Source organism: Rhynchophorus ferrugineus, unplaced genomic scaffold, assembly GCF_030347505.1.
Source record: "Rhynchophorus ferrugineus isolate W39M unplaced genomic scaffold, kcgeb_rfMv2 rfM10, whole genome shotgun sequence".
In the NCBI taxonomy this organism is placed as follows: Eukaryota; Metazoa; Arthropoda; class Insecta; order Coleoptera; family Curculionidae; genus Rhynchophorus; species Rhynchophorus ferrugineus.
Window position 1 is genome coordinate 18,280,783 of NW_027472589.1, and position 25,485 is coordinate 18,306,267.

The following is a 25,485-nucleotide window of genomic DNA, read 5'->3' on the forward strand; positions in this document are numbered from 1 at the left end:
TCTTGTGTCCATTACCTCCTTCTACCAATACATAATCTATTGGGGATTGTCGGTTCCTGCTTTTTATTTCTCTTTAATGATGGAATTTCTTGGTAATTTTTCTTAGATACCAATTTGTTATTATGCTATTCTTATGGAAGCTTAACATACATTAAACGGATTCTGATCTGGCTCAGAAATGATTTTTATAAGTAAACAATGATCAACTTAAGATAATCTCTTGTGAAGTCCTACATAAATACAGGAAGACTTGTTCTCCGCATTTCAAATCGGATGATTGTAGACCCAAACGTGGAAAAGAACTGCTTAACCAAAATTAAATTCCTAATTGTAATTTAGATAATAAGTATTCCGATATGTCGGATTCACATAGTTCAATGTCAGTCAGCAGAAATTGATGTTTTCAGATGAAGTAAAAGTTTGATAACTGAAAATTGTATCCTCAATAGATTCTTTTGAAATAAACGAAACTGTGCCTTAAACTTCCGGCAATACAGCAACAAAAAGACCAAGAACTAAGTACATATGTGGTAATATTCAAGCATGAATTGTTAACTATATTTGTACATACAACAGCTTTTGATTGTTACACTTTAATGTTATTGTTACTACGTTGTGTTATTATCTACTTTATTTAACGGCACCAGGGAATACGAATATATTCTGATTTTGTTATCAAAATTATGTACCTAAACACGTAATTTAACTAAAATAAGTGCAATAAGAAAAATAATAATGTGTATAATTAAAATAATAATAATTTTTGTGGCTGAGAAAAGTCACTTGAATTTCAAAGTGTAATTTTACATGTATTATTACATTAAATGTTGTGGAAGTGAATTTATTTTACTTACTATTAATGTTATTCATACTATTATAAGTGATCGAAATTAATGCGTTCAACGCAATGACGAAAAAGCTGAATAATTACTCTGTGTAATCTAGCATCTAATACATTTAGTTCAGTCTACAGATATGCAATCTACAGGTGATATACAACACCTATTTATCACGGATTTATTCAGTGTGTTGTTTTTTCGTTGTCTCTAGTAGGATCACTTCCAATTTCAGGATCAGATCTTACTCTTGTGTCCACTACCTCCTTGTACCAATACATAATCTAATGGGGATTGTCAGTTCCTGCTTTTTATTTCTCTTTAATGATAGAATTTCTTAGTTATTTTTCTTAGATACCAATTTGTTTTTATGTTATTCTTATGGAAACTTAACATACATTAAACCTGATTTACAGAGAATAAAAGTCACACAGGATTTTTTTACAAGGTATATTATGCAGTATAATATTGCACTAGCTTATAAGTAATAGTAGCACCGGTTAAAATAAAGAATAATAAAAAGGAGGTAAATAAGATGATATACCAAAATACTTTTAGAATAATACTTAATAAGAATGGAAATAATATTGCTTCTAGGAAGCGCTAAACTTATAACGTTTGAACATTTGTACTATATCGACGGTTTTTGAACGGTTGGGCTAAGCGACTCCCGATGGTCTCCACGTGGAATCCGATTCTGAGGAGGTTGTTGTGGTCCAGGATCTTTCTCCCGTCGAATATGTGCGCTGGTTTCATCATTTGATCATAAATTTGTTCGTAGTCCAATGTCTGAAACATTCATTGATATTATTTGTATTCTGTTGAAAAGGTACTAATAAAAAAAACTTACTATAAATTCGTCCCACTCTGTACAAATCACTATGGCATGGCACTCTTTGGTTGCTGTATAAGCATCCCTGAATAAAGACACGTGGCTTGCTATACGTTCCGATGAAACACCCACGTATTTCAAGTCTTCGTAGATTTGAGCATCTTCAACCTTTATAACAGTATTTGTTAAGAAATTAATGATTTTCAGTCACACTTTCGTACTGACCTTCGGATCATAGATGCTAATGGTAGCACCCTCGTCCAATAGAGTTTTGGCAACGTATATGGCAGCACTCTCTCTAGTATCCCCGGTATTCTTTTTGAAGGCAAATCCCAAAATGCCAATTTTCTTCCCGCTGACGGTGTTGAAGAGCGACTCGATCACTTTGGCGGTGAAGCGGTGCTTCTGATGCTCGTTCATGTCGATCACGCTTTGCCAATACGCGGCTTGCTGGATTAAATAACAAGAGTTTAGTACCATCGATGAGAGGAAGTACGGACTTACCTGAGGCAGATTCAGGCATTCGCAGATGTAGACCAAGTTCAAAATATCCTTTTGGAAACAGCTCCCGCCAAAACCCGTAAGTTGAAATAAATCACTTTAGTTCACAACGTTCTCGATAATAATAACACAAATTAAATTTACAAAGATGTGTGTTAGTCAATGAAAGAGCAACGATGTTAGTTTTTGTATTATTATTATCATTTTTTTCTACAGGGAAGAATAGATTGCACACTTGATTGAATTAAATATCCTTCTCGATTAAAAAAATAACAGTAAATTTTTTATAAGAGAAAAGCTTAATCATCATCAATATAACGTTATTTTATAAAAGACATGTTTATATATTATAGAAAAAAAAAGGTTCTTTGGCTGGAAGATATATCTTATTAGATATATTTCTCGTCAATTATGTCTGCTTAAATTTTATATGGACGTGTGATGTTTTTTGTTTTCAGCGAGATTTTAAGACTTTGTTGTGAAAAAGCTTATGGTTTTCTTTACTGTTTGTCTACAAGCTCTCCCCAAATTATATTCATGTTTTCTTCATTGGCTCTTGCTCTACTAAATCTATTTTATGATATTAGGATTTTTTAAAATTACATATTATATTAAATATGATTGATACAATTTTAATTAATAAATTAATTTATCACTCTTGTTCTGTTTTGGGAAATACATACTGATATAATTATTCCACACTCGTCTTGTTTATAATAAATAATAATAAATTATTTAATATTCTGATATCATGTACGTTGTCTAGGATCCGTATTGCTGCCACATTATTGTGACTTAGTAACCTTATTTCCTTTTTTTAATTTGTCATCTTGTAGTTCTTCGTGGGTGACGTAGCGACAAGTACTCGTTCAAGAACTTTGGCAGCCTTGGATTACGAGTCGGTTTGATATTTTAGTGAAAACCTATTAGCAAATTGGTTTGGATTGACTGATCAACCAATCTCTATGATATTAGGTCAAGTTGAGAATATCTTCCGACTAACCAGTACAGTTGCTTAACTTTAAGTCTAATCTGCTCTGCTTTTTGTCTAACATGATGTTTCTAATTTCACTAGCCGACACACTACTTTCAATTCATGATTCCACCAGTTGACAGTAATTCCGCGGTAGCAATTTGCTCATTTTGTGGATTAATCCTAAATGCCATATCCAGTAAAAGCTTATGAGACGTCCAGGAATATTGCAGGGCAATATTTCTTTTTTTCGAATGCCTTTTGAACAACCTCTTTACTTTGATCACAGTTAAGTGGTGATTTCCAGTTGAAAATCTGGCATTTCTATAAATGGTTTAATATATGTTAATATATGGATTGTCAGGTTTTTGAACAACCTTACAACATTCCGATTATTGCTTTTCGTGGCAGCTCTTTCAATAACCCAGGTGAAATTTTATTTCAACTCCAAGAGCCTTTTTAAGAGAGGTTGTCAATTTGTATGACCAGTTTTATAGTTATTTCAGATTGATAAACAGGTGTTGTATACGTTTTTTTTATCATTTTATCTGCGTTTATCATGTAGTGCCATGTATCACTTAAACACGTTATAATTCATAATTAATACGCACATTAATGTTCATGCTTTCACGTCCAATTTATTTATTACCACTTATATTATTATTTACTACCATATATCTTCAGGAAAATAATACTAATTTTTCAATGTTAGTCATTATCCAAATATACTCTATGTCCAAATATTACTGGGTCCATATTTTAACAAGTTCTCTGCCAATTCTTGACGGACATTGTCTAAAAAGCCAATCTCTAAACGTTCTTGGTTGAATTTATTCTCAAGCAAAACAAGCGTGGGGTAAATACATTAGGACTTATTATCCAAGAATTAACATTAAAGTAGAATCACAAATATATAAAGCATAGAAGGTGATCTCAAACAAGCTAATCAAAGTTAAATTATTTTGTTTTGCCGCTAGGCGATAATAGAAATCCAGGACGCCTACAAAAAGGTCATGGTATAGCCAGCTTTCTGCATCCTCTCATTTGCAGAGGCAGCAGGCTATCCACACCAGTCAAGTATGTATGACGGTCGATAATCTATTTCAAGTTCGCACATACAGCACAATTTAATTTTGTTGTCTCTCTTTGTTTTTTTTTGCTATTTCTTATCTTTCTTTGGCCTGGCGTTTATATAACAAACTATTGGCGGTTTGTATAAAAGCATATTAACATGTCAATTCAAAAGTCCCTGACCTGACACATAGATGGCGCTACTAGAATTAAATCCATATTTTTTATAGTTGGCCCTAACCCTCAAAAGATGCGTGTATAAATTTGACAGCTGTCATTAGTTTGTGAATTATAGCATTTTAAGTGAAGCAACTTTTGTTATTATGAAAAAATGGATAAAAAGGAATTTCGCGTGTTGATAAAATATTGCTTTTTGAAGGGAAAAAATACAGTTGAAGCGAAAATTTGGCTTGATGTCGCCTTGATGGCCCCAGGAAAATCAACCATCAGGGATTGGTATGCTAAGTTTAAACGTGGTGAAATGAACACTGCAGACGGTGAATGCAGTGGATGCCCAAAAGAGGTTGTTACTGACGAAAACATTAAACAAATTCACAAAATGATTTTAAATGACCGTAAATTGTAACTGAATGAAATAACAGACAGTTTAAAGATATCCACTGAACGATATCTTTAGAGTGTAAAAGATAATCATATTATACACGAATATTTGAGTATGAGAAAGCTCTATGCAAAGTGGGTGCCGCGCGAGCTTACTTTGGCCAAAAACAACGACAAGTTGATGATTCGAAGCAGTGTTTGAAGATGATCTCCAGTTTTTGCGTCGATATGTGACAATGGATGAAACAAGGCTCCATCATTTCACTCCGAAGTCCAATCGACAGTCAACCGAGTGGACTGCACAGGATGAACCCGCTCCAAAGCGTGGGAAAACGCAACAATCGGCTGGCAAGGTTATGATGTCTGTATTTTGGGATGCGCATGGAATAATTTTAATTGACTACCTTGGAAAACGAAGGACCATCAACCGCGACTATTACATAGCGTTATTGGTTCGGACGAAATCGCCGAACAACGGCCGCATTTGAAGAAAAAGAAAGTGCTGCTTCACCAAGACAATGCACCGCGTCAAAAATCCATGAATTAGGTTTCTTTGCTTGAATGAACTGCTTCATCATCCACCGTATTCTCCAGATCTGGCCCCCAGCAACTATTTCCTGTTCTCAGATCTCAAAAGAATGCTCCCTGGGAAGAAATTTTCGTCGAATGCAGTGGTGATCGACGAAACTGATGCCTATTTTGAAGCAAACGGCAAATCGTACTACAAAAATGGTATCTAAAAGTTAATCAGTGTATTACCCTTGAAGGGTATTATGTTGAAAAAAAACTAATTTTGCCAAAAAAATATGTTTTACTATAGTAGGCCGGGGACTTTCCAATTGATCTGTTAAAGGGATATAAAAGTAAAATCTATAAAAAAAAAGTTAAGAATGCCGGAGACGTTACTCAGCATTTAAAAATAATTATGGAAAATGTCAATGAAGTGAAATTGATGAATAGGATGACTGTCCCAGCAACAGTAGAAACCACTGTATATAACAGAAAACGATTGTATTTTGGTTCGGTTGTGTTTTGGTTGTATATGACGAAAGGTTCCTGAATTTAAGTAGATATTAGTTAGTTAAAAATAGTTCTACTCTAACTATATAAGTTTTTCAGGACTATCTTGCTAACGTGCAAGAGAGCATAAAGTAATTAAAACATGCAAATTCATTAAACCATTATGTTAATGTATTTATGGTCAAGGAAGTTTATCAATAGCGGAAACAATCACTTGGTTATACATTTAGCGTTGATCTGATAAAGGTAATGGATTTATAAAACATTTAATTAAGAACATAATTCTGATAAATGTACCAAAAAATGTTAATTTGAGTCTTAACTTTTTGTAAATTCATTTGAATAAAAAAGAGGATTTCCTTGTACGCAGGCCATGATTCTCCAGAATTAAATTTTTGTTAAGCATTCAGATATTTCTATTTTAATTGATTTGTTAAATATGCCAAATATCACAATGGAAAATGTTAAAGTGATTAAATCGTCTGTTTTTGAAAAAACATATTAGAGTAAGAACTTTTTAAGGGTAAGGAGAACTGGCAGATGAGTAAAAACAACAAGAAAGTCTTACGAGTAAAAGCGGGAAGAAGAGCAGCACATTAGCCTGAACAACGGCAAGAATAAAAAGATCGACGGCTAAGATCCACGCGGAAGCAATATCTGAATAACTAAGCTACGTATGATTGAATTGCTTTTTCATACGAACCGGATATCCTATACTATATCTCATTCAAATTTTTTAAATGCAAAAACTAGACAAAATTTATTTTCAACAGCCTACGGCACCACTGAAAATTTTGTTAAAGGGAATGACTGCCAGTCAAAAAAACTTTATACAATATAGTTCATGTTTTCCTGTGACTTAATTTGGTGCTAACGTTATAGAAATGCATTTTGACTGACACTTAAAAAACTGGCTCTCTACTACCTCTTCACACCAACAATAACAAATTTTTCCAAATGCAGATCTAGGGAATCGAATCATTTTTTAAACGAATGATAATGGACCATTTGGTACAGTCCATAAGAGACCTAAGTGGAGATTGGGTGGGCAACAGTTAACAAAAAGTTAAAGTATTCACTGGCCATTTAAAACCTACCTTCAAACTAAACAAAAGTGAATATGAATAGAATCAAACTCTAGACACAACAATGATGACATTGAATAATACTACTATCGCTTATAGCAACAAATCTCGATGCAGATCTTGGAAGGAGCACATTAAAGAGAAAATAACTGGATCTCTGGATTCTATCTCCAATAAAAAATCGACAAATTATATTTCCAAATAGAACAAATTATTAGTTGAGTGTAAATCTCTACTGCAGTTTGTACGATGGAGAGAATACAGACAGGTTCCTGAATTTAAGTAGATATTAGTTAGTTAAAAAATAGTTCTACTCTAACTATATAAGTTTTTCAGGACTATCTTGCTAATGTGCAAGAGAGCATAAAGTAATTAAAACATGCAAATTCATTAAACCATTATGTTAATGTATTTATGGTCAAGGAAGTTTATTAATAGCGGAAACAATCACTTGGTTATACATTAAGCGTTGATCCGATAAAGGTAATGGATTTATAAAACATTTAATTAAGAAGATAATTCTGATATAACAAGAATGTGGTTGCCATAGTCCTTGATTAAGGGAGTGTTATAAAAAATTGTTAGGAGGAACAAAACAAAATATTTTATCAGAAGAAAAAAAGGGAAAAAGGGAATTCTGGACTAATTAATTAATTAGTTAATCAAGAGGAAATAGCCCCAAAAGGAAAAAATGGGACCATATTGGACAACTCTCCGTTCCAACATTATTCTCTGCAACTTTAATACTAGTCCCTATTCATATTTTAAAATATAAAAAAAAGTATATTGCAAAGAAATTTTAGAACATATATTTCTGGATTTATTTCTGTTTTCTGAAAGTATTAAATATTAACGGATTGTAGGGTTGTTTTTTAATGTGTTGATAAATGAAGTAATATCTCACCTTTTCTATTATTCGTTACAAAATTGTGCATATTTAATATAACATTTTTTACACACACTTTAGTAATATTTTAATCAGTGAATATGTGCAATTTTTTAAACAATAATGTTCCACGCGATATTTTGTATCAGTAAATATGTGCATTTTTTCGAAGAATAATATTCCACCCGACATTTGCCAAGTATTGTTTGTTTTGATCGAATAGAAAGGTCAATAAAATTGCAGAGGACAAAATAGAAAGCAACTTATATGGATAATGTTCAATTATTAACTTATAATAAACATTTATCACAGAACATCCAAAAGTAAACACTCTTTGTGAATAATTTTTTTTTAATTTCAAATTGCCGTACTTAAAATGTATGGTATTATGTTATATTTAAGTCCGTTATGTACTAATAAGAAAATAAGTTATCACCGTTATCAGGGAGCCTATTTTGTTTAATTAAAAATAGAATATAATCTATAAATTTCCTTTTAAATTGTAATAAATATTTTTTCATATTTACATAAGATATTACATGAGATTATTTTTACATGCGATGTCAGTCATACAGATAAAATTATATAGTATTTTATTACTTATATTGCATGTTTATTACTAATATTATTTTATTATCGGTTTTTAAATTTCCGGGTATGAATATTTGGCAACTGTCGCTCTAATACTAAATAACACTTTCTTAACATCTCCTGTATTTATAATACACTATTTTATATTTATATTTTTGTGCTGCAATATTCTGATATTGTTAATAGTGTATCAAAACAAAAAAAATGTTGAAAAACACTAGTCTCAGCCAATGCAGGGTCTTAAAGACGAAAGAAAATTAAAGACGTTTCCATACAGCCAACATTTAGGCTTTCATTCGTGGTTTTTACTGGTTGAATAATAAAACCAGCAAATAATCTTTATTTGGTTTGAGAATCCACATTACACTATCGAAATCATTAAATTAGCAAAAGAAAAATTAACAGTGTTGCGAGAATCTACGGCTTGACAATAAAATGAACGACATTGACGTTAAATATTAAATTATAAAGGGACTTGTTTTCAGTGCCACCTGTCAATAAAATTAAAAATTATTATCTCCCACACCTAGTAGAAGGAAAAGGCTGTATTGAAAAGAATGTAGATAGAGAAGACGTAATTAATTTGAATAAATAATACGTGCGCTTATTTTTTTAACGTACAACGATTCATAGTAAAAATGTCTTAACTATATTTGTTTAAATACAGACTTTTTCCAAAAATCTAGTATTTTATAATCTCAGATAAAGTATGCAAATATTGTAGTATGTTATTGGATTATATGTTAATATGACAATAAATTATATTTTTATTGTTTCGTGCTGATGATCAAGTACATTTTTCATTCAGGAACTAAATTCAATTAACACCGAGTTTTGAACATTACAATTCAATCGCGTGTATAATTTTTCAAGGTTTTTCTAAATTATCAAGACTAATTACCTATTGACGCCTGCAAAAATTTCGGTCCTATCCGAGAGTCCAGTCCTACAGCTCTGGCCACTTCGGTTATATCAGCACCAGTTGCTTCACACACAGCAGATAACGAATTTATGCTTGATATTCTCTGAGCTAACATGGCATTGGCGGCCTGAAAATAATTTCTAATATAATCTTTATATAAAAAAATCAGTTTCCATATGTTTATGTCCACAAAACTGGGGAAAGTAGTGGATGGATAAAGTTGAAAATTTCATATAATTTTGCATTTTACTAGAATAGTGTTTCATCCACTTTTCAGTCCAATGGAGACAGAAAATTAAAAGCCTTTTAAGTTGGGTTCATAGAGAAATAGAGATTTAACTTCATAGGAAATTTTGAGGAAATGTTTCGCGACGTCCAACATCTAGATGTCGCTACTTTTAAGCCGCTACGCTATAAGCCCCAATGGGATCTGATTGGCTCGTTTCGTTTCTATGGTACGTTTGTTGTTTATTTATTTTGAATACCATTTTCCGTATGGCTGACATATGGAATAGTGCGTTTAATGATTAAATTATTAGTTCATTAGTATATATAAGTTGGTAGTACAAAAAGTAAAGTGAATTATCGATCTAGGAAGTGTGTACCCGGATACACATATTGGATGCACCGATTGAATTCAGTCTTTATAAGTACATATATGATTGTTACAGTATATTTTGTTGTTGTTGTACGTTTATTCATATATATATATGTATATATATATATATATATATATATATATATATATATATATATATATATATATATAATATTTATTTTTAGCCGGCTTGGTGGCGCAGTGGTAAAGGTGCTGGGGCATGGTCGTAAGTTTATGTTTGTGATTGTTTAAAATTTGTGAATGTTCTAGGCAAGAGTGTAAAATCCGACAAGGAAAATGATCCCAGTCACGCCAGTAACCAGGCTGGGTAAGACCGGTTTTCTGGAATGATTTCTAAAGTTGGTCACTCAGTAGGCTTAATGCTGAGGACCGTGGTTCGGAGCCCACGTTAAACTTTAGGCCCAGACCAGATAAACCCATAGTTGGTAAAAGGAGACTTTAAATATATATATATATATATATATATATATATATATATATATATATCTATTAATTTTTTTAATTTTAGAAATTAATCCCCTTCCGAAAGGCTCTATGCAAATGGTTATATACTTTTCTTCTTGGATCAATAGTTGCAGCTCCAATAAAATAATAGCTTCTGAATACAAATCTATTAAGAGGCGATTAACCGATATTGAACACACGAGGAATTTTGGCGTAAAATGTTTGCCCAAGTAAGAACAAATTTGTGATTTGTCAAATAGTGTCATCAATTTAATAATTACCTTGAGGGGTTCATTTCATTAAAGAAAAATTTAAGTGTAATTATCCAAATAAATATATTGGCTTAGGGCTACTTAACCCAGATGGTTTGTTTTGAATCTAGCTCATGGATTCGGGAATATATATCCTTAGCTAGTATGTTTTAGAAATCATTTAAAGCGCTCAACATAAGTTAATTTTTTTCATCTCATTGGCCTTTAGGTAATTGTGAAGAGGATGAATATGAGGGCTATACATATTTACATTCTATACTAACTGGGGATGAAATGAAAATACGTAATGAAAGTAAGTCTTTAAGCTGTCTCTTTTATTTTATTTAGCGATTTTGCCACGTCGATAATATAACAAAATGTTGTCAAATGTTTAAAAAAATTGTCAATTGTACACTCCATAATGATCTTTCAGATAAAATATTAAAAGTAATAACAAGGTGCGCTATATACTCGTAAGTGAAACAGGTGAATAGAATTTTAACAAGGGAAGACTCACAGCTTGCTTTCAGTATAAGAAAATAAGAAGACAAAACTCTGATAGATCTTATTAAATTGATCGCAATAAACAAACATGAAAAAGGAAAAATACGGAAGAGATAATTTTGATTTGCAATGTACCAAAGTTTTTTGTTTATGCTTTTATATATATGTGTATATAATATTTATATTTTATAGATAAATTTACATTAAATAATTATGTTTATATATTGTTATAGATTATATTTATATTAATTTATTTTTACATATATTTTTATTTATATTTTATTTAATAAATTTATTTAAGAAAAAATTGATTTGTATTTAAATTTCATTGGTCAATTATACATGACGTCAACGCTGTCACGTGCCAAATATTACTAATAAGCCAATCAAATGTTTTCACAGTAAAACATTTCTCTTATAGGTGCCTATAATGGAGATTGAAATTGACCAATCAAATTACTTGAACGGCCAATTATGGCGTCCTCTGGATGTTGGGCAAAGAAAACTTTGCGCCAGAGTCCCTTATTGAGTTAAATCTCTATTACTCTATGGTTGGGTTATAATTTGTCATATTTACATCACTACAGTAGCCGTTATTATGTTAACTGTAGTTATGGAAATTATAAGTATAAATAGTGGCTAATTTTGGAGAATCACAGCCGGCATATACATCAAGCAAACCCCTTGAATTCCACAAGTAGGAAGCATAAAAGTGACGCTACAAGTATCTGCATTTCATTGGTTATATTGAATGAACTGAAGAGGAGTTGGTGATGCAGTTTGGCTGGAACCATCTAGAATTTGCCACTACTTACATACATTATTGAGTAATTGTAAAGATAAATGAATGCGTGTGTTTTTCTTTATTGATAAATACATTTTATATTTGTTATATTACATTTATTATATTATAAACATTGTACGCCAATATGCTTAGTTAAATTTGATGTTGAGTATCAAGGGAAAATATAGGTTAATTTTTGAATTCGAGAATATATATTATACGAAAAGTTACAAGATCTATAACTTTAGTCTGTTATTGCAATATTTATATATTGATAAATATATAACAATTACATGTTGTTTTATTTTCTCTTTTTCCCCTTTAGAATGAAATATATTGATAAAAAGTTCTTCATATTAATTTTTTTTATATTACAAAAGGAGATGAAAAATGTACCAAAAAATGTTACTTTGAGTCTTAACTTTTTGTGAATTCATTTGAATTAAATTTTTGTTAAGCATTCAGATATTTCTATTTTAACTGATTTGTCAAATATGCTAAATATCACAATGGCCAATGTTAAAGTGATTGAATCGTCTGTTTTTGAAAAATAGTGAACATATTAGAGTAAGAACTTTTTAAGGGTAAGCAGAACTGGCAGATGAGTAAAAACAACAAGAAAGGCTTACGAGTAAAAGCGGGAAGAAGAGCAGCACATTAGCCTGAACAACGGCAGGAATAAAAAGATCGACGGTTAAGACCCACGCGGAAGCAATATCTGAATAACTAAGCTACGTATGATTGAATTGCTTTTTCATACGAACCGGATATTCTATATTATATCTAACCTACATTTTTTTACATGCAAAAACTAGACAAAATTTATCTTCAACAGCCTACGGCACCACTGAAAATTTTGTTAAAGGAAATTACTGTCAGTCAAAAAAACTTTATACATTATAGTTCATGTTTTCCTATGACTTACTTTGGTGCTAACGTTATAGAAATGCATTTTGACTGACACTTAAAAAACTGGCTCTCTACTACCTCTTCACAACAACAATAACAAATGTTTCCAAATGCAGATATAGGGAATCGAATAATTTTTTAAATGAATGATAATGGGCCATTTGGTACAGTCCATAAGAGACCTAAGTGGAGATTGGGTGGGCAACAGTTAACAAAAAATTAAAGTATTCACTAGTCATTTAGAACCTACCTTCAAACTAAACAAAAGTGAATTTGAATAGAATCAAACTGTAGACACAACAATGTTGACATTGAATAATACTACCATCGCTTATAGCAACAACACTAAACATTTTGGGATGAATCTCGATACAGATCTTGGAAGGTGCACATTAAAGAGAAAAGAACTGGATCTCTGGATTCTATCTCCAATAAAAAATCGACAAATTATATTTCAAAATAGAATAAATTATTAGTTGAGTGCAAATCTTTACTGCAGTTTGTACGATGGAGAGAATACGATGATCAATTTTTTTTGATAAATGTACCTAGTATGTCGGTAATTACTTGCCGGTTTTTGTAGCTTATACAGTGTTATGATTTTATATACATTCATTTTATTCTACTGACAACCTCAAAGCTCCACAAGTTACGTTCGGTCAAAATAACAGAGTTAGTTTTATAATTTTTTGAAAATGTCGAAATGTTGAAAGTATTGAACCTGAAAATGCAAAACGTGTAATGTGGGATTCTAGATTAATAACATCGAAAGGAAGAGAATTGGTCAAAGCAATGAAGACACATAACTTAAAGTATATTTCTACTGGTGGCCAACATATTGGCCGTCAGATAGAAATAAAATTCCCAATACCATAGATTTTGTGTTGCAAAAAATATTGACACCAAAACGTGTAAAGCTGAATCATGCTTCGATCTATCGTCTGATCACTCACCAGTTATTATAACAGTGAACTCAAATATTCTCAACAAAACAAAACCACTTTCTTTGCATAACACCAAAACTAACTAGCCATTATTTAGAGAGAAATTAGACAGTTTAATATCTCTAATTTTATCTCTCAAAACAGAAAGAGATACAGAAATAGCAGCAAAAAATATAACAAAACCTATACAAGAGGTCGCATGGTACGCAACACCTAATAGCGAGACATATCGAAAGTTTAATTATACATCATTATTCATTCATCTACAATTAAACAAACAATTGCCAAAAGGAGAAAATTCAACAAGGCCACAAGAGAGTTGAAAAAGCTAATAAATAATGAACAAAATAATGAGGAATTCAAAAAACTATTAAGAAAACTTAACGCCAACTGATGCAACGGAATATTCTCCCTGGAAAGTAACAAAACATATTAAAAAACCTCAACAACATAATCCACTCATTAAAATTGACAACAATACTTGGGCTAGGAATGAAAAAGATAAAGCGGAAGTTTTCTCTAAACATTTAAAAACAGTATTTAATCTGTACCCGTCTGAAATATCCGCAACAGAAGAAAATAACATAGTTGACTTTCGTAACACTCCGTTTCAAATGGATCTGCCACATGAGAAATTTACTGTTAAGGAAGTAAAACAAACAATACATAAAGAAATCAATTCTAAAAAGCTGCTGGTTTTGACCTAATAACTTAGGAAGAATCTTAAAAGAGCTGTCAGGCCTACATCAAATTAATAACATTCATATTTAATGCCATGTGACTTAATTACTTTCGTAGCACTTGGAAAGTGGCTCAAATCATTATGATTCTTAAACCTTGGAAAAAATTAGAAGACGTCTCCTCTTATCGTCCTATAAGCTTGTTACTTGTGATCTCTACACCATTCGAAAAACTATACAATAAGAGATTCAAAATTATTGCAGAGGAGATAAATATTATTCCAGACCATCAATTTGGCTTCCTTAATAAACCCGGAACAATAGAACAAATACATAGATTGGTCAATCAAATTAACAAAAACTTAAACAATAAAAAAAGAAGAAAATGTCTCTCAGTAATATTGAATAAACATGAACTTCCGCAAGCAGACAACGTTAAATATTTGGCAATGCATTTCGATCGACGTTTGACATGGAAGAAACATATAGTGACAAAATGTAAACAGCTTGGAGTTGTATTGGCTGATAGGACGTAAATCTAAAGTTTCACTAGATAACAAGGTTTTGCTGTATAAGTCAATACTTAGGCCCATTTGGACCTATGGTATTGAACTGTGGGGTACTACTAGCAAATCTAACATAGAAATCCTCCAGAGGTTCCAGAATAAAGTGTTGCGAGTCATCGTCGATGCCCCATATTACGTGTCCAACAAATTGATTTAGCGCGATATCCCCATAGGGCCCATAACGAATGTGATTCGGAGTGTTAGTGCGAAGTACTCTGAAAGACTGTTAGTGCATCCCAATGCACTCGCTAAACAGTTAAATGTGCGCGATGACAGTGTAGTCTCAAACTCAAACTACCATACGAACTAATTAATAGACACATAGAGTGAGATTTAATAATCTCTAGAATAAGCTAGAATAGCTTTTAGAATAAGTTAGGATAGACTTTCAAATAAGCTAGAATAGCATCTAGAATAAGATTTATATTATAAGTTGTACAGTAGATCAATTACTGAAGTGATCTTCTACATGTCAGGATGGTTATATTATATAACTGAAATCATATAATAATACTTATTGGCCACAGGCAGATTGTTGACGTTCTAGGAGATTAATAAATAAAAATTTAATGATATTTAAATATTTTAGGTCGAAAATATGGTAGTATTTTTGAAAAGAAGCTAAAAACCAATTATTGACTATTGCGAGTATTTTTCTTCCCGATTGTAAAGGAAGAAAAAATCGGCAAACTTAAAATTATTTTACTCACTATAAATTTAAACTACAATGAATAGATGGGTACAATGATAAGTAGTGACAACCTTCACATTGACAAACTGTTTAGTTAGTTTAGTTATGTGGAGACTATAAAGGCCGTGTATGGAAATTGTGAAGATTGTTTTTAATTAGACACATCGCATTTTATTGCTCCTCCTTTGGGTATCTCGTACCAAGAAAGTGGCTTAACTGTTCTTCTCGCCACCTGATTAACAGTTATTTCTAGGGAGGGAAAGACCTATCCAATGACGATTCTCTCGTTTCAATGAGAAATATATACCCAAAATAGTTTTCAAGGTCAATACACTTCTCGGAATATATTGGTTTATTTACAACATCGGATGTTTTTAGAGGGGATGAAATGTTAACGTACTCCGCACTCACCTTATCTTAAGTGTTATGCGATTCTAAATATGCCTGGTTTCCCACCTGATTTTTTACATTCTTAAGAATCGAAATTTTAGAAATTAGCTTATCTGAATGTTCCGAATTAATGTATGTGGGTTTCGAGTATTTTTTGTTGTCGAAAAATAATTCCGTCATAGATAAACTTCACACAAACAAATACCAAACACAAATACATTAGATGATTGATACATTGTTTGATACATTTTAAAATGTTTGTATTGTTCTATGAATTAAATAAAATTAGTAGTAATATGACATTATTGTATTTTTTCAATCTTTTTCCAATTACTATTTATAGTATTTGCACAACATTCATATATGTTCTGAACAGTATTATATTAAAGAATAATGTCCCAACCACCCTTGGTAAATTTAACTTTTTATGTTATTAATAATTATTTTATATGAGATTATTATTAAACGTCTTTCCTCTCACCAGGTGTGCAATAGTTTTTCCATATTATTTGACGAGTTTTGTACTATAGAGAGTGTTAATAAATGTAATTCCCTTCGATTCACTGAAAAATTAAAAAACCATTAACTCATAACTCAAGATATTATTTTATTTTTATGACACGTTTTTGATATAACTGACATTTGCAAGATAGAAATAGAGTTAAATATTATTTCAGATTTCACAAGATTCTTGCAAGGAAAATACAAATATTTTAATGTTTCATGCTTTTATATAATTATATGTATTATTATTATTAATCATTAATACATATTTTTATAACATCTTTATTAGATACACTTAGTACAATCTTAATTATAAATTAATTTACTACATTTCATTTGTACTTGGATTAATTCACAAGCAAGACGAGTGCGAGAAAATACAACAATATGTATTCCTCAATTATAAAAACTTATAGCTATAGTTTACACTAAAGGTATACACTTTATATAAGTTCGTATGGTTTGGTTCGCTTCAATCTCCTGACATCCAGCGCACTGTGCAGCAGCTTCCGCGTTAGTATGATTTAGTAATCTTCTTTCGTGTTTCAATGCGAAATCTTGGATAACTTCGCAAATTCATTTTATTTCCTCCAGGTCATCGTGCAGTTCCTCGTTGGTTACATAGCGATAGGCATTGGTAATCAATCAAAGAACCTTCTTTCGACAGCGTTGTATGACTATTTGATTTGTACTTTTTGCGCAACCCCATGTTTGCACTCCGTAGGTCCAAATTGGCTTTATAATTGTCTTATAAACCAACCTCTTTGATTTTAGATCAAGTTGAGAGTATCTTCCGACTAACCAGTATAGTAATTTTATTTTGGTTCTAATGTGTTTTGCTTTTTGTCTAACATGATGTTTCCAATGTAATCTACCATCAATATGGATTCCAGGGTATTTAGCTGATTCTGCTTGAGGAATCGGGTATCCATTGAGTGATACAATTAAGTTTTTATTATTTCGCCGCAATGCAAAATTAACGTGGACAGATTTGGAGCTATTAAGTTGAATTTTCCAATCTTTCGCCCATTTGTAGATTTTGTTGACTGTCACTTGTACTTTTTCTACTGCCCTAGGCAGAGAGATATGTCGTTTGCCATAATAATTGTGTCGTCAGCAAAGGTTCCAAGTAGTGTTTCTTTTGTTGTTGGAATGTCAGCAGTGTAGAGCAGATATACGAGAGGTCCTAAGACGCTACCTTGTGGAACTCCAGCCGAAATAGTTTTAAATGCCGAAAACGCCATTTCGTGCGATACTCTAAATTTTCTTCCGATTGACAACCGTTACGCGGTAAAAATTTGCTCATCTTACAGATTAATGCCAAATGCCAAACCCGATCAAAAGCTTGTGAGACATCCAGGAATAATGCAGAGCAGTATTTCAAACGCTTTTTCAATAGCAGCAGTTATTCTGTGCATTTGATCGATTGTTGAATGGTGATTTCGAAAAACAAACTGGAAATCTGGTATTATTACAAAATTTTTAACACGTTTAAATATTAGTTTCTCAAATAGTTTTGATATACACACATGGTATGGCTAAATAGGTAAGATTCAACTTGCTCTGCAGGTTTGTCATCATTTTTTGAGCATAATTATATGTACCACCTTAAAGCATTCCGGAACATGCTTCAGTCGTAAACAGGCATTAAATATAAATGTCAACATGATGATTGCTTTTCGTGGCAGTTCTTTCAATAATCCAGGTGAAATGTCATCTATACTAGGTGCCTTTTAAGGATTGAGGTTATCAATTTCAGTGGCAACTTCCAATGGAGAAATTAGCTTTAGATCTACACCGGGTTGATTCATAAATATTAAGAACATACTTATCATTCAAAATCATCTTTATAGTAATAATTAAATTGCAAGGAAATAAACAGGGTTATTTTCTCGAGGCCAAAACCTACGTCAATTGCTATTTCTAGTATCTGCACAACTTTCATATATTCTCCGAACAATAATATATCGGAAAATAATATTCCAACAACCTGGCAAACTTAATATTTTTATGTTATTTATAATTATTTTTTTACCATTTGCAAAATACAAATCAAAGTTAAATATTATTTCAGATTTCATAACAAGGTTCGTGCAAGTAAAATATAAATATTTTAATTTTTCGTGCTTTTTTATGAAATTGTTAAATTATATGTATTATTATTAATCATTAATATATATTAAACATATATGTATCATTCAAAAACATCTTTATAGTAATAATTAAATTACAAGGAAATACTGGATTCTCGAAACCAAAACATATGTCATCCATAATCCCGCCAATTTTTCCGATGTTCGCTCAAATTTGTTGGCCCGATCCGCGGCACCCAGAACTACGTTCTATTCGTCGCCAAGCGCTGAAAGTCATGCGGCGAACACTGGACCTAAGCAAAGTGCATGCGCACTACGACTTTGAACCAATTTTTAAACCTGTTCGGCACGAATTCAGTTCTGCTCAAGCGCATTTTCAATTTTCTCACGAAATTCGCGCCGAATGCTCAGGTCTGTACCCACCATTAGGCGGTACGAAGTTCGCCGGGTCAGATGGTTAATAATAATTGGCAACGTCGCAAGAATTAGACTCTTGTATATAAAGTATTTTCTGTAGCGAAAAAAAAATGGAAAGGAATCACCGACACACCTGGTGCATTCGCTTAAATAACTTTTATTTACTCCACCAGTAATTAACCTGAAATGTTTAACACTCACCAACTTCGATAATTCGCTGGACCAAGTGTTTGTGGTTAATATCTTCTTACGCGGTATCCAGTGCTCGTAGATCTGGCATAATTCCTCTATGGCCGCTTCGCCCGCGGGGGATTCCTCGCCGCCAATAAGGACCCTGTCGGCGTTCAGCAGGTCGTTGATGGCCGTGCCCTCGGCCAAGAACTCCGGATTGCTGAGAATCTGATACGAAACGCCGGGCCTCTGGTTGGCTTTCAGGATCTTCATGATGCTCTCGGCGGCGTTTACGGGGACGGTGCTCTTCTCCACCACGATTTTGTTGCTCTGCGCGATGTCGGCGATCATCCTGGCGGCGCCCTCTACGAATTTCAGGTCGGGAGCTCTTCCCTAGAGGGAAATAAAAGAATTTAAGAAACATGAGATCAAAGGTTCCTAACGTGAGTTCCGCGAAATCACTTATTGTTATTTCGAAATAGTGGACAATATTTAATGAGTACGATACATTACTGTCATTTATGGAGGTAGATAATAACGTTATTCAAAGAAAAAGAATATATGACGGCTCTTATTTGTCCTTTGGGTTTATATCCGTTAGAAGTACTGATGTATTATTTGCAAAAATCTATAGTTAATTGAAAATAACAGTGAACTCACGTCATCAATATATTTAATGTATTGCCGGTCGCAATTTGTAAATTGGTTTTAGAATCAGACAATACTTTCCTTCTCATTTTATTCTAGTTAAAGTGACACAATGGTGTCTGATAAGTTCGAACCTGTAACCGAACCACCCAGCAAAAGTCGTCCGACTGTCAAACGTCTGCAATATTCTTCAAAATATTAATTAGAATTACAGGTTATAAATCGGCAAAGGTTTGCTTGTTTTGATAAATATTAAATCACTGATTACTACTACTCTGATTGAAAATGCCGAAGCCAGACAGAACAGATTGCGTCTCTAACAGTTTTATTGAAAATATTTTTAGCATGTTGCAGCTGCACTAAATATTGGTATGGACACACTCACTGAAATATCTCAAAAATGAAATATATAATCTTGGATTCAATGGAAGAACTGATTTTGATGAAACAGTATGAAATGTATAAAAACAGTGAGTAGTTTTTTCAATATAAACATAATTTAATAAAAATTGTTTTAGAGAAAACTGTTAGTCTGAAAAGTATAGAAGAGGTCTAATTGACCTTCCAGGCATTGATTTTAAAGAATACAATTTTAAAAAGCATGTAATAAAATCGAGAAAGACTTATGATTTTAATTTGTGTATTTAGATGAGACATGGACATTTCAGAATTGGACCAATATACACAATGCTTACTCATGACAAGATCATAATAAAAATAAATAAGAAAAATTGATGAAAAAAGGTAAACGTTGGAATAACAATTGATTATGTTTTATTAGTCACAACATTGATTAATAATTCATTGCAGATATTGTCTTCTTCGTGGTAGAAATACGAATGGTTTGGATGAACTTGATTAGACACATTGAAGAAAAAATTGATAAATGATGAAATTGAGAACAAATGTTAGATAGATTGGAAATTAGCAGCTTAGTTGTTCACTTGAATGAGACTTTCTGAATATGGGATTATGATTTAATGCTTAAGGAAATCTTATTGTAGGGTGTGAAATATCTATGTGCACAGATATGTGTATATTTCAGAATATACAAGAGCATTTAGTTAAAATGTGTGAGCAGAGAAAAAATACTGAAACTATTTTGCAGATATGGCAAATGCCTTAGGGAGAATGCAGTGATTAAATCTAATTTTATCAAGAAAGATGTATACAGGTAATAACAGAACAAACTAAGGAGAAATAATGTAATATCAAAATGTTAAGGCAACACTGTACCGAAGGAAACGAGAAATAAACGTAAAAGATAAATATGCTCTCTAAAGAATGTAAAATATATTACTTGGATATACAATTGTTAACTAGGTGGACAAGGCCTTTATTGGATACCACTACATAAAAACGCGCCTAGAACTCTAACTAATACTCTAGTAAAATACGACTCTAACCTACGAACTATTATAATTGTATGATTAATAGTAGTTTTAAGTCCTTCCAATTCTAAGTCCTAAGTCCTATAATATATGCATTAGATATAGTATAATGGCAAAATAAATTTTATTTGATAAAAATATTTTTGGTTATTTTACTTAGATTAGAATTTTGTTGTAGGTTAAAGTCTAAATGAACTATAGTCTATTCAAAGTTTATTTGTATATATCATCAAGATGTTTAATGTATTGCCTGTCGCAATTTGTAAATTCGCTTTAGAATCAGACAATATTTTCCCTCATTTTATTCTAATTAAAAAAAGAGACAATGCTGTCTGATTAGTTCAAACACGTAAACGAATGAGCCTGTCAAAGTCGTCCAGTTGTCAAACGTATGCAAAATTCTTGAAAGCAATAGTGATAAGAGGTTATAACTCTAACCTATACACTATTGTGGCTGTATAATTAACTGTAGCTTTTAGATGTACTATAATGTTAAAATAATTTATATTTGATAACATTTTTGTTCAATTATTTTATTTAGATTAGAATTGTGTTGTATGTCAAAGCCAAACTAAACTAAAACTCAGAGTTGAAGCGGCAACATTGGGACGTTTTGACTCCACAAATTTCAATGAAACATGTACAAATAAACTTTGAATGGACTATATAACCCAGAGTTAATGCGGCAACATTGCGACTTTTTGATGTCATCAATTGAGATGACGTGAGTTCTGATCAGTCTTTTTGATGAAAACGGCAGAACCGTGAGGCCTGAAATTTGGCAGAATTTTTAGACCTAATATTTTTGTGTAATATGCGCTACAAATAAATGTATTCCAATAAAATGGAAAACACCCAAATCAAGCAACTAGGAATAGTAGTCGGATATGCCACTCAAAATATATAAACAAACCCAGCGGGTAGCCGTGCGGGCTAAGAGTTTGGCTCGTCGACAATAACGTCCTAGGGCTGAATCTCGTTGGGACTAAAGGTTTTTAAAAAAAAGTTTATAAAATAAAATAAAGGATAGGGTTCGTTAAAATTAAATGAGTTTGTCAAATCGCTAGATAACGCAAGTGTGTTGGGGCGATTATAAATAAATAAATTTAAAAAAATATACTTGAACAAATATTTTGGGCTCTCAACGCGCTGCCAGCTCCAACTCTTATGGTGAGTACAGAGAACGAAGCGAATGTTCGAGGTCCGCGTGAAGATTGGGCGAAAATCTCTCTGTTCGCGGTGATCGAAATCAATTTGTGGGGCTTCGTTTCTTCTCGGAAAGTTTCGGTCGGAACTTATCGGAAGGTATAATAAAGAAAAACTTGGCATATGTAAAAATTTCATCCTAACATAGATATCCTCCAGAAGTTCCAGAATAAAGTGTTGCGAGTCATTGTCGAAGCCCTATATTACGTGTCCAACAAACTAATTCAGTGCGATATCCATGATATGCGATATTTCAGATCCTTAAAACCCATAACGAGTGTGATTCGGAGTGTTAGTGCGAAGTACTCTAAAAGACTATTAGTGCATCTCAATGCACTCGCCACAGTTAAATATGCACGATGACAGTGTAGTGCGTAGTCTCAAATGCGAACTACCATACGAACTAATTAATAGACACAGAGCGAAATTTAATAATCTCTACAATAAGTTAGAATAGTTTTTAGAATAAGTTAGGATACACTTTAAAATAAGCTAGAATAGTATCTAGCAGAGCACTTACTGAAGTGATCTACATGTCAGTATGGTTATATTACATAACGGAAACCATATAATAATACTTATATGAACTTGTATGAAGCCGCAGAATCAAATTTGCATGAAATTATAAAAACTAACAAGAAAAATAGATGAAACATAGAATAGATAATAGAATCTCGATCTAGTAAACGAAGTACTGTTATCAAGAAACCGGGTATGTTAAAAATAGTTGACTACATATTCGGAGAAGGCGAAACAAAAAAGTTTGGACAGTGAATTCACAAAATATCTGGCCACATTCAAGACAAAACTCATACACCGATTGAATTCTTTCGATGTTTGAAAAGCAATTTGATGAAAGTGATGCCTGTCTATCGAAGACAATTTATTATTCTGCAGACAAAGTTTCAAATGAATTACTTGGAAAATGGTTGAAATCATTATAATTTTAAAACTTGGAAAACAACCTGAAGAAATCACCTTCTAGCGGCCCTTAATTGTGTGATATATAATCCTAAAGTTGTTGAGAAACCATATCAAGAGGCTTAATACAATAATTGAAAATAAAATTATTTTTCCTGAACATTAATTTAACTAAGGAACAAATACATAGTGGTAAAATAGGCAAAAAGGTACTGTTTAGTTGCAATCTTGGATATATCTCACGTTTTTGACAAAGTATGGGTGCAGGTTAATAATCCTATAAAATACGACGAATGCGCTGAATTATATCCAATCTATTGGCGTTCCACAAGGCTGCTGATCTACCAACCCCAAAAATCAATAGTGTAGCAATATATTCAGATACAATTCTTTTACATACTTTTAAACTAAAGCAAATGTATTGGCTTATCAAAAGCAAATTGAAGTATTGATAACAAAATATTACTATACAAATCAATATTTAGACGCATTTGGACTTACAAAATACAATGGAACACTTATAGCCATCATTCAATGGTTTCAAAACAAACTATAGTGTGCTGTAGCCGATGTACTCCATCAAACACTACGTTGATAATGAAACAATAGAGCTTGATATATATACCAGCGACCCAATATCCACAATATCTTTTCAATGCTTATTAGTTATTTGTTGTCAAAGAAAAATATATTTAAACATTATTTTTTTCTCTTGGTTTTTCCTCCTGAATTTCTGACAGCCAGTGTAACAACAATTATTCATGGAATTCAAGGTTTGCTATTTTATTTATATATAAGTCGAAAACTGCGGTTTCCATATTACTATGTCTAATAATATATTGCATCATAGTTGGCTGTTCGTTATCTCTATATTAAAAAATAAAGTAAGACACGAGTTTCACTTTTGAAATATTTTAAATAAACTTTTTGTTCTTGCTTAAATTATAGTATTATTGAATTGTAATTTTTTGATGTGGGGTTTCATAATTAATTTATTTCGTATTTGATGAATGTTTCATTACCTTAAAACTTTAAGAAGCCTCATATCAACTATTAGACAAGGTGAAATACCTGGAGGCAATCTCAATCAAGGATGACTAACAAATTACATAATTTAAAATGAATGATTAATCCCCAATATAAACAGAGGATGAGGTAATTCTCATAAAAATAGATTTATATACCTTGCCATTCCCAAATGTTTTTGTAGGTGTGTTAACAGAAATAAATATTAAATCTGCCTCTAAAATAGCTGCATTACAATCATCGGAGAAGAAGAGGTTTTTGCCTCTACATGCTTTTACCACCTCATCTAAACCTGGCTAAAATTATGATTTCAATTAGACATTTAATAGGGTTTATATCAACTCATAACTTTACCTCATAAATAGGCAATTTATCACTGTTCCATTGAGCTATCCTCTCTTTGCTTTTATCAACTACAGTTACTTTGATCTCTGGGCATTTTAATGCAATCACACTACATGTCGGACCTCCTACATAACCAGCTCCAAGACAACAAATATTCTTAACAACCATCCTGCTTCAAGAGTATTACAGTAAAGTATCAAAATTTTTGTTCTAAAATTATTATATAAAAAATATTTAAATAACAAGATTAAAATAAATAAACTCGTAGATTATATTAAAATGAAACTTGCCGTATACAGTAAATATTAAAATTCGCCAGGTCCTCAATATTATCTCCCGAAATTCCACACCAAATAATATTCCACGTAGATTTACCAATGTTTTAAATGAAACTAACGAGCCTGCATATGTGGCATTGAAGATAATCACGTCTTTAACCAGTAGACACTAACAGATTATTTTTTTGCTGCGAGAAAAGCTTTTAATCTTTTCTGCAAATTCTGTTTACGTGTACAGCATATAATGTACATAAAACATCGGTAAAGGAAAACGGCATTTTGAAGGTTATGTATTGTTTGACAACTTTAAGGGGTATTCACAATTTAACCCATACTATTTTAGAAGCATAACGTTTCAGTTGTTAAAGAATTATTTCGTATTCTAAAGCTAATTCTATTGGTTTAAAATATAAATATATATAAAA

The 25,485-nt window shown here is 32.0% G+C and overlaps 1 protein-coding gene across 2 annotated transcripts; it reads right to left on the minus strand.

Annotated features, from left to right (window-relative positions):
* Positions 1-1,269: 1,269 nt before the first annotated feature.
* Positions 1,270-25,322, minus strand: sgl (UDP-glucose 6-dehydrogenase sgl). 2 transcript variants are annotated; one of them, XM_076416086.1, is made up of 9 exons: positions 25,073-25,322; positions 24,792-24,992; positions 24,596-24,733; positions 19,276-19,638; positions 9,257-9,405; positions 2,173-2,239; positions 1,894-2,118; positions 1,687-1,836; positions 1,270-1,625 (listed from the first exon to the last, which is right to left on the minus strand). In XM_076416086.1, exons 2-9 carry the CDS (start codon positions 24,948-24,950, stop codon positions 1,446-1,448), a joined length of 1,431 nt encoding a protein of 476 aa, XP_076272201.1. In that variant the 5' UTR covers positions 24,951-24,992; positions 25,073-25,322; the 3' UTR covers positions 1,270-1,445. The 2 variants fall into 2 exon arrangements, with proteins under 2 accessions (XP_076272201.1, XP_076272200.1); XM_076416085.1 differs by having other exon boundaries at positions 2,173-2,244; positions 9,256-9,405.
* Positions 25,323-25,485: the final 163 nt, after the last annotated feature.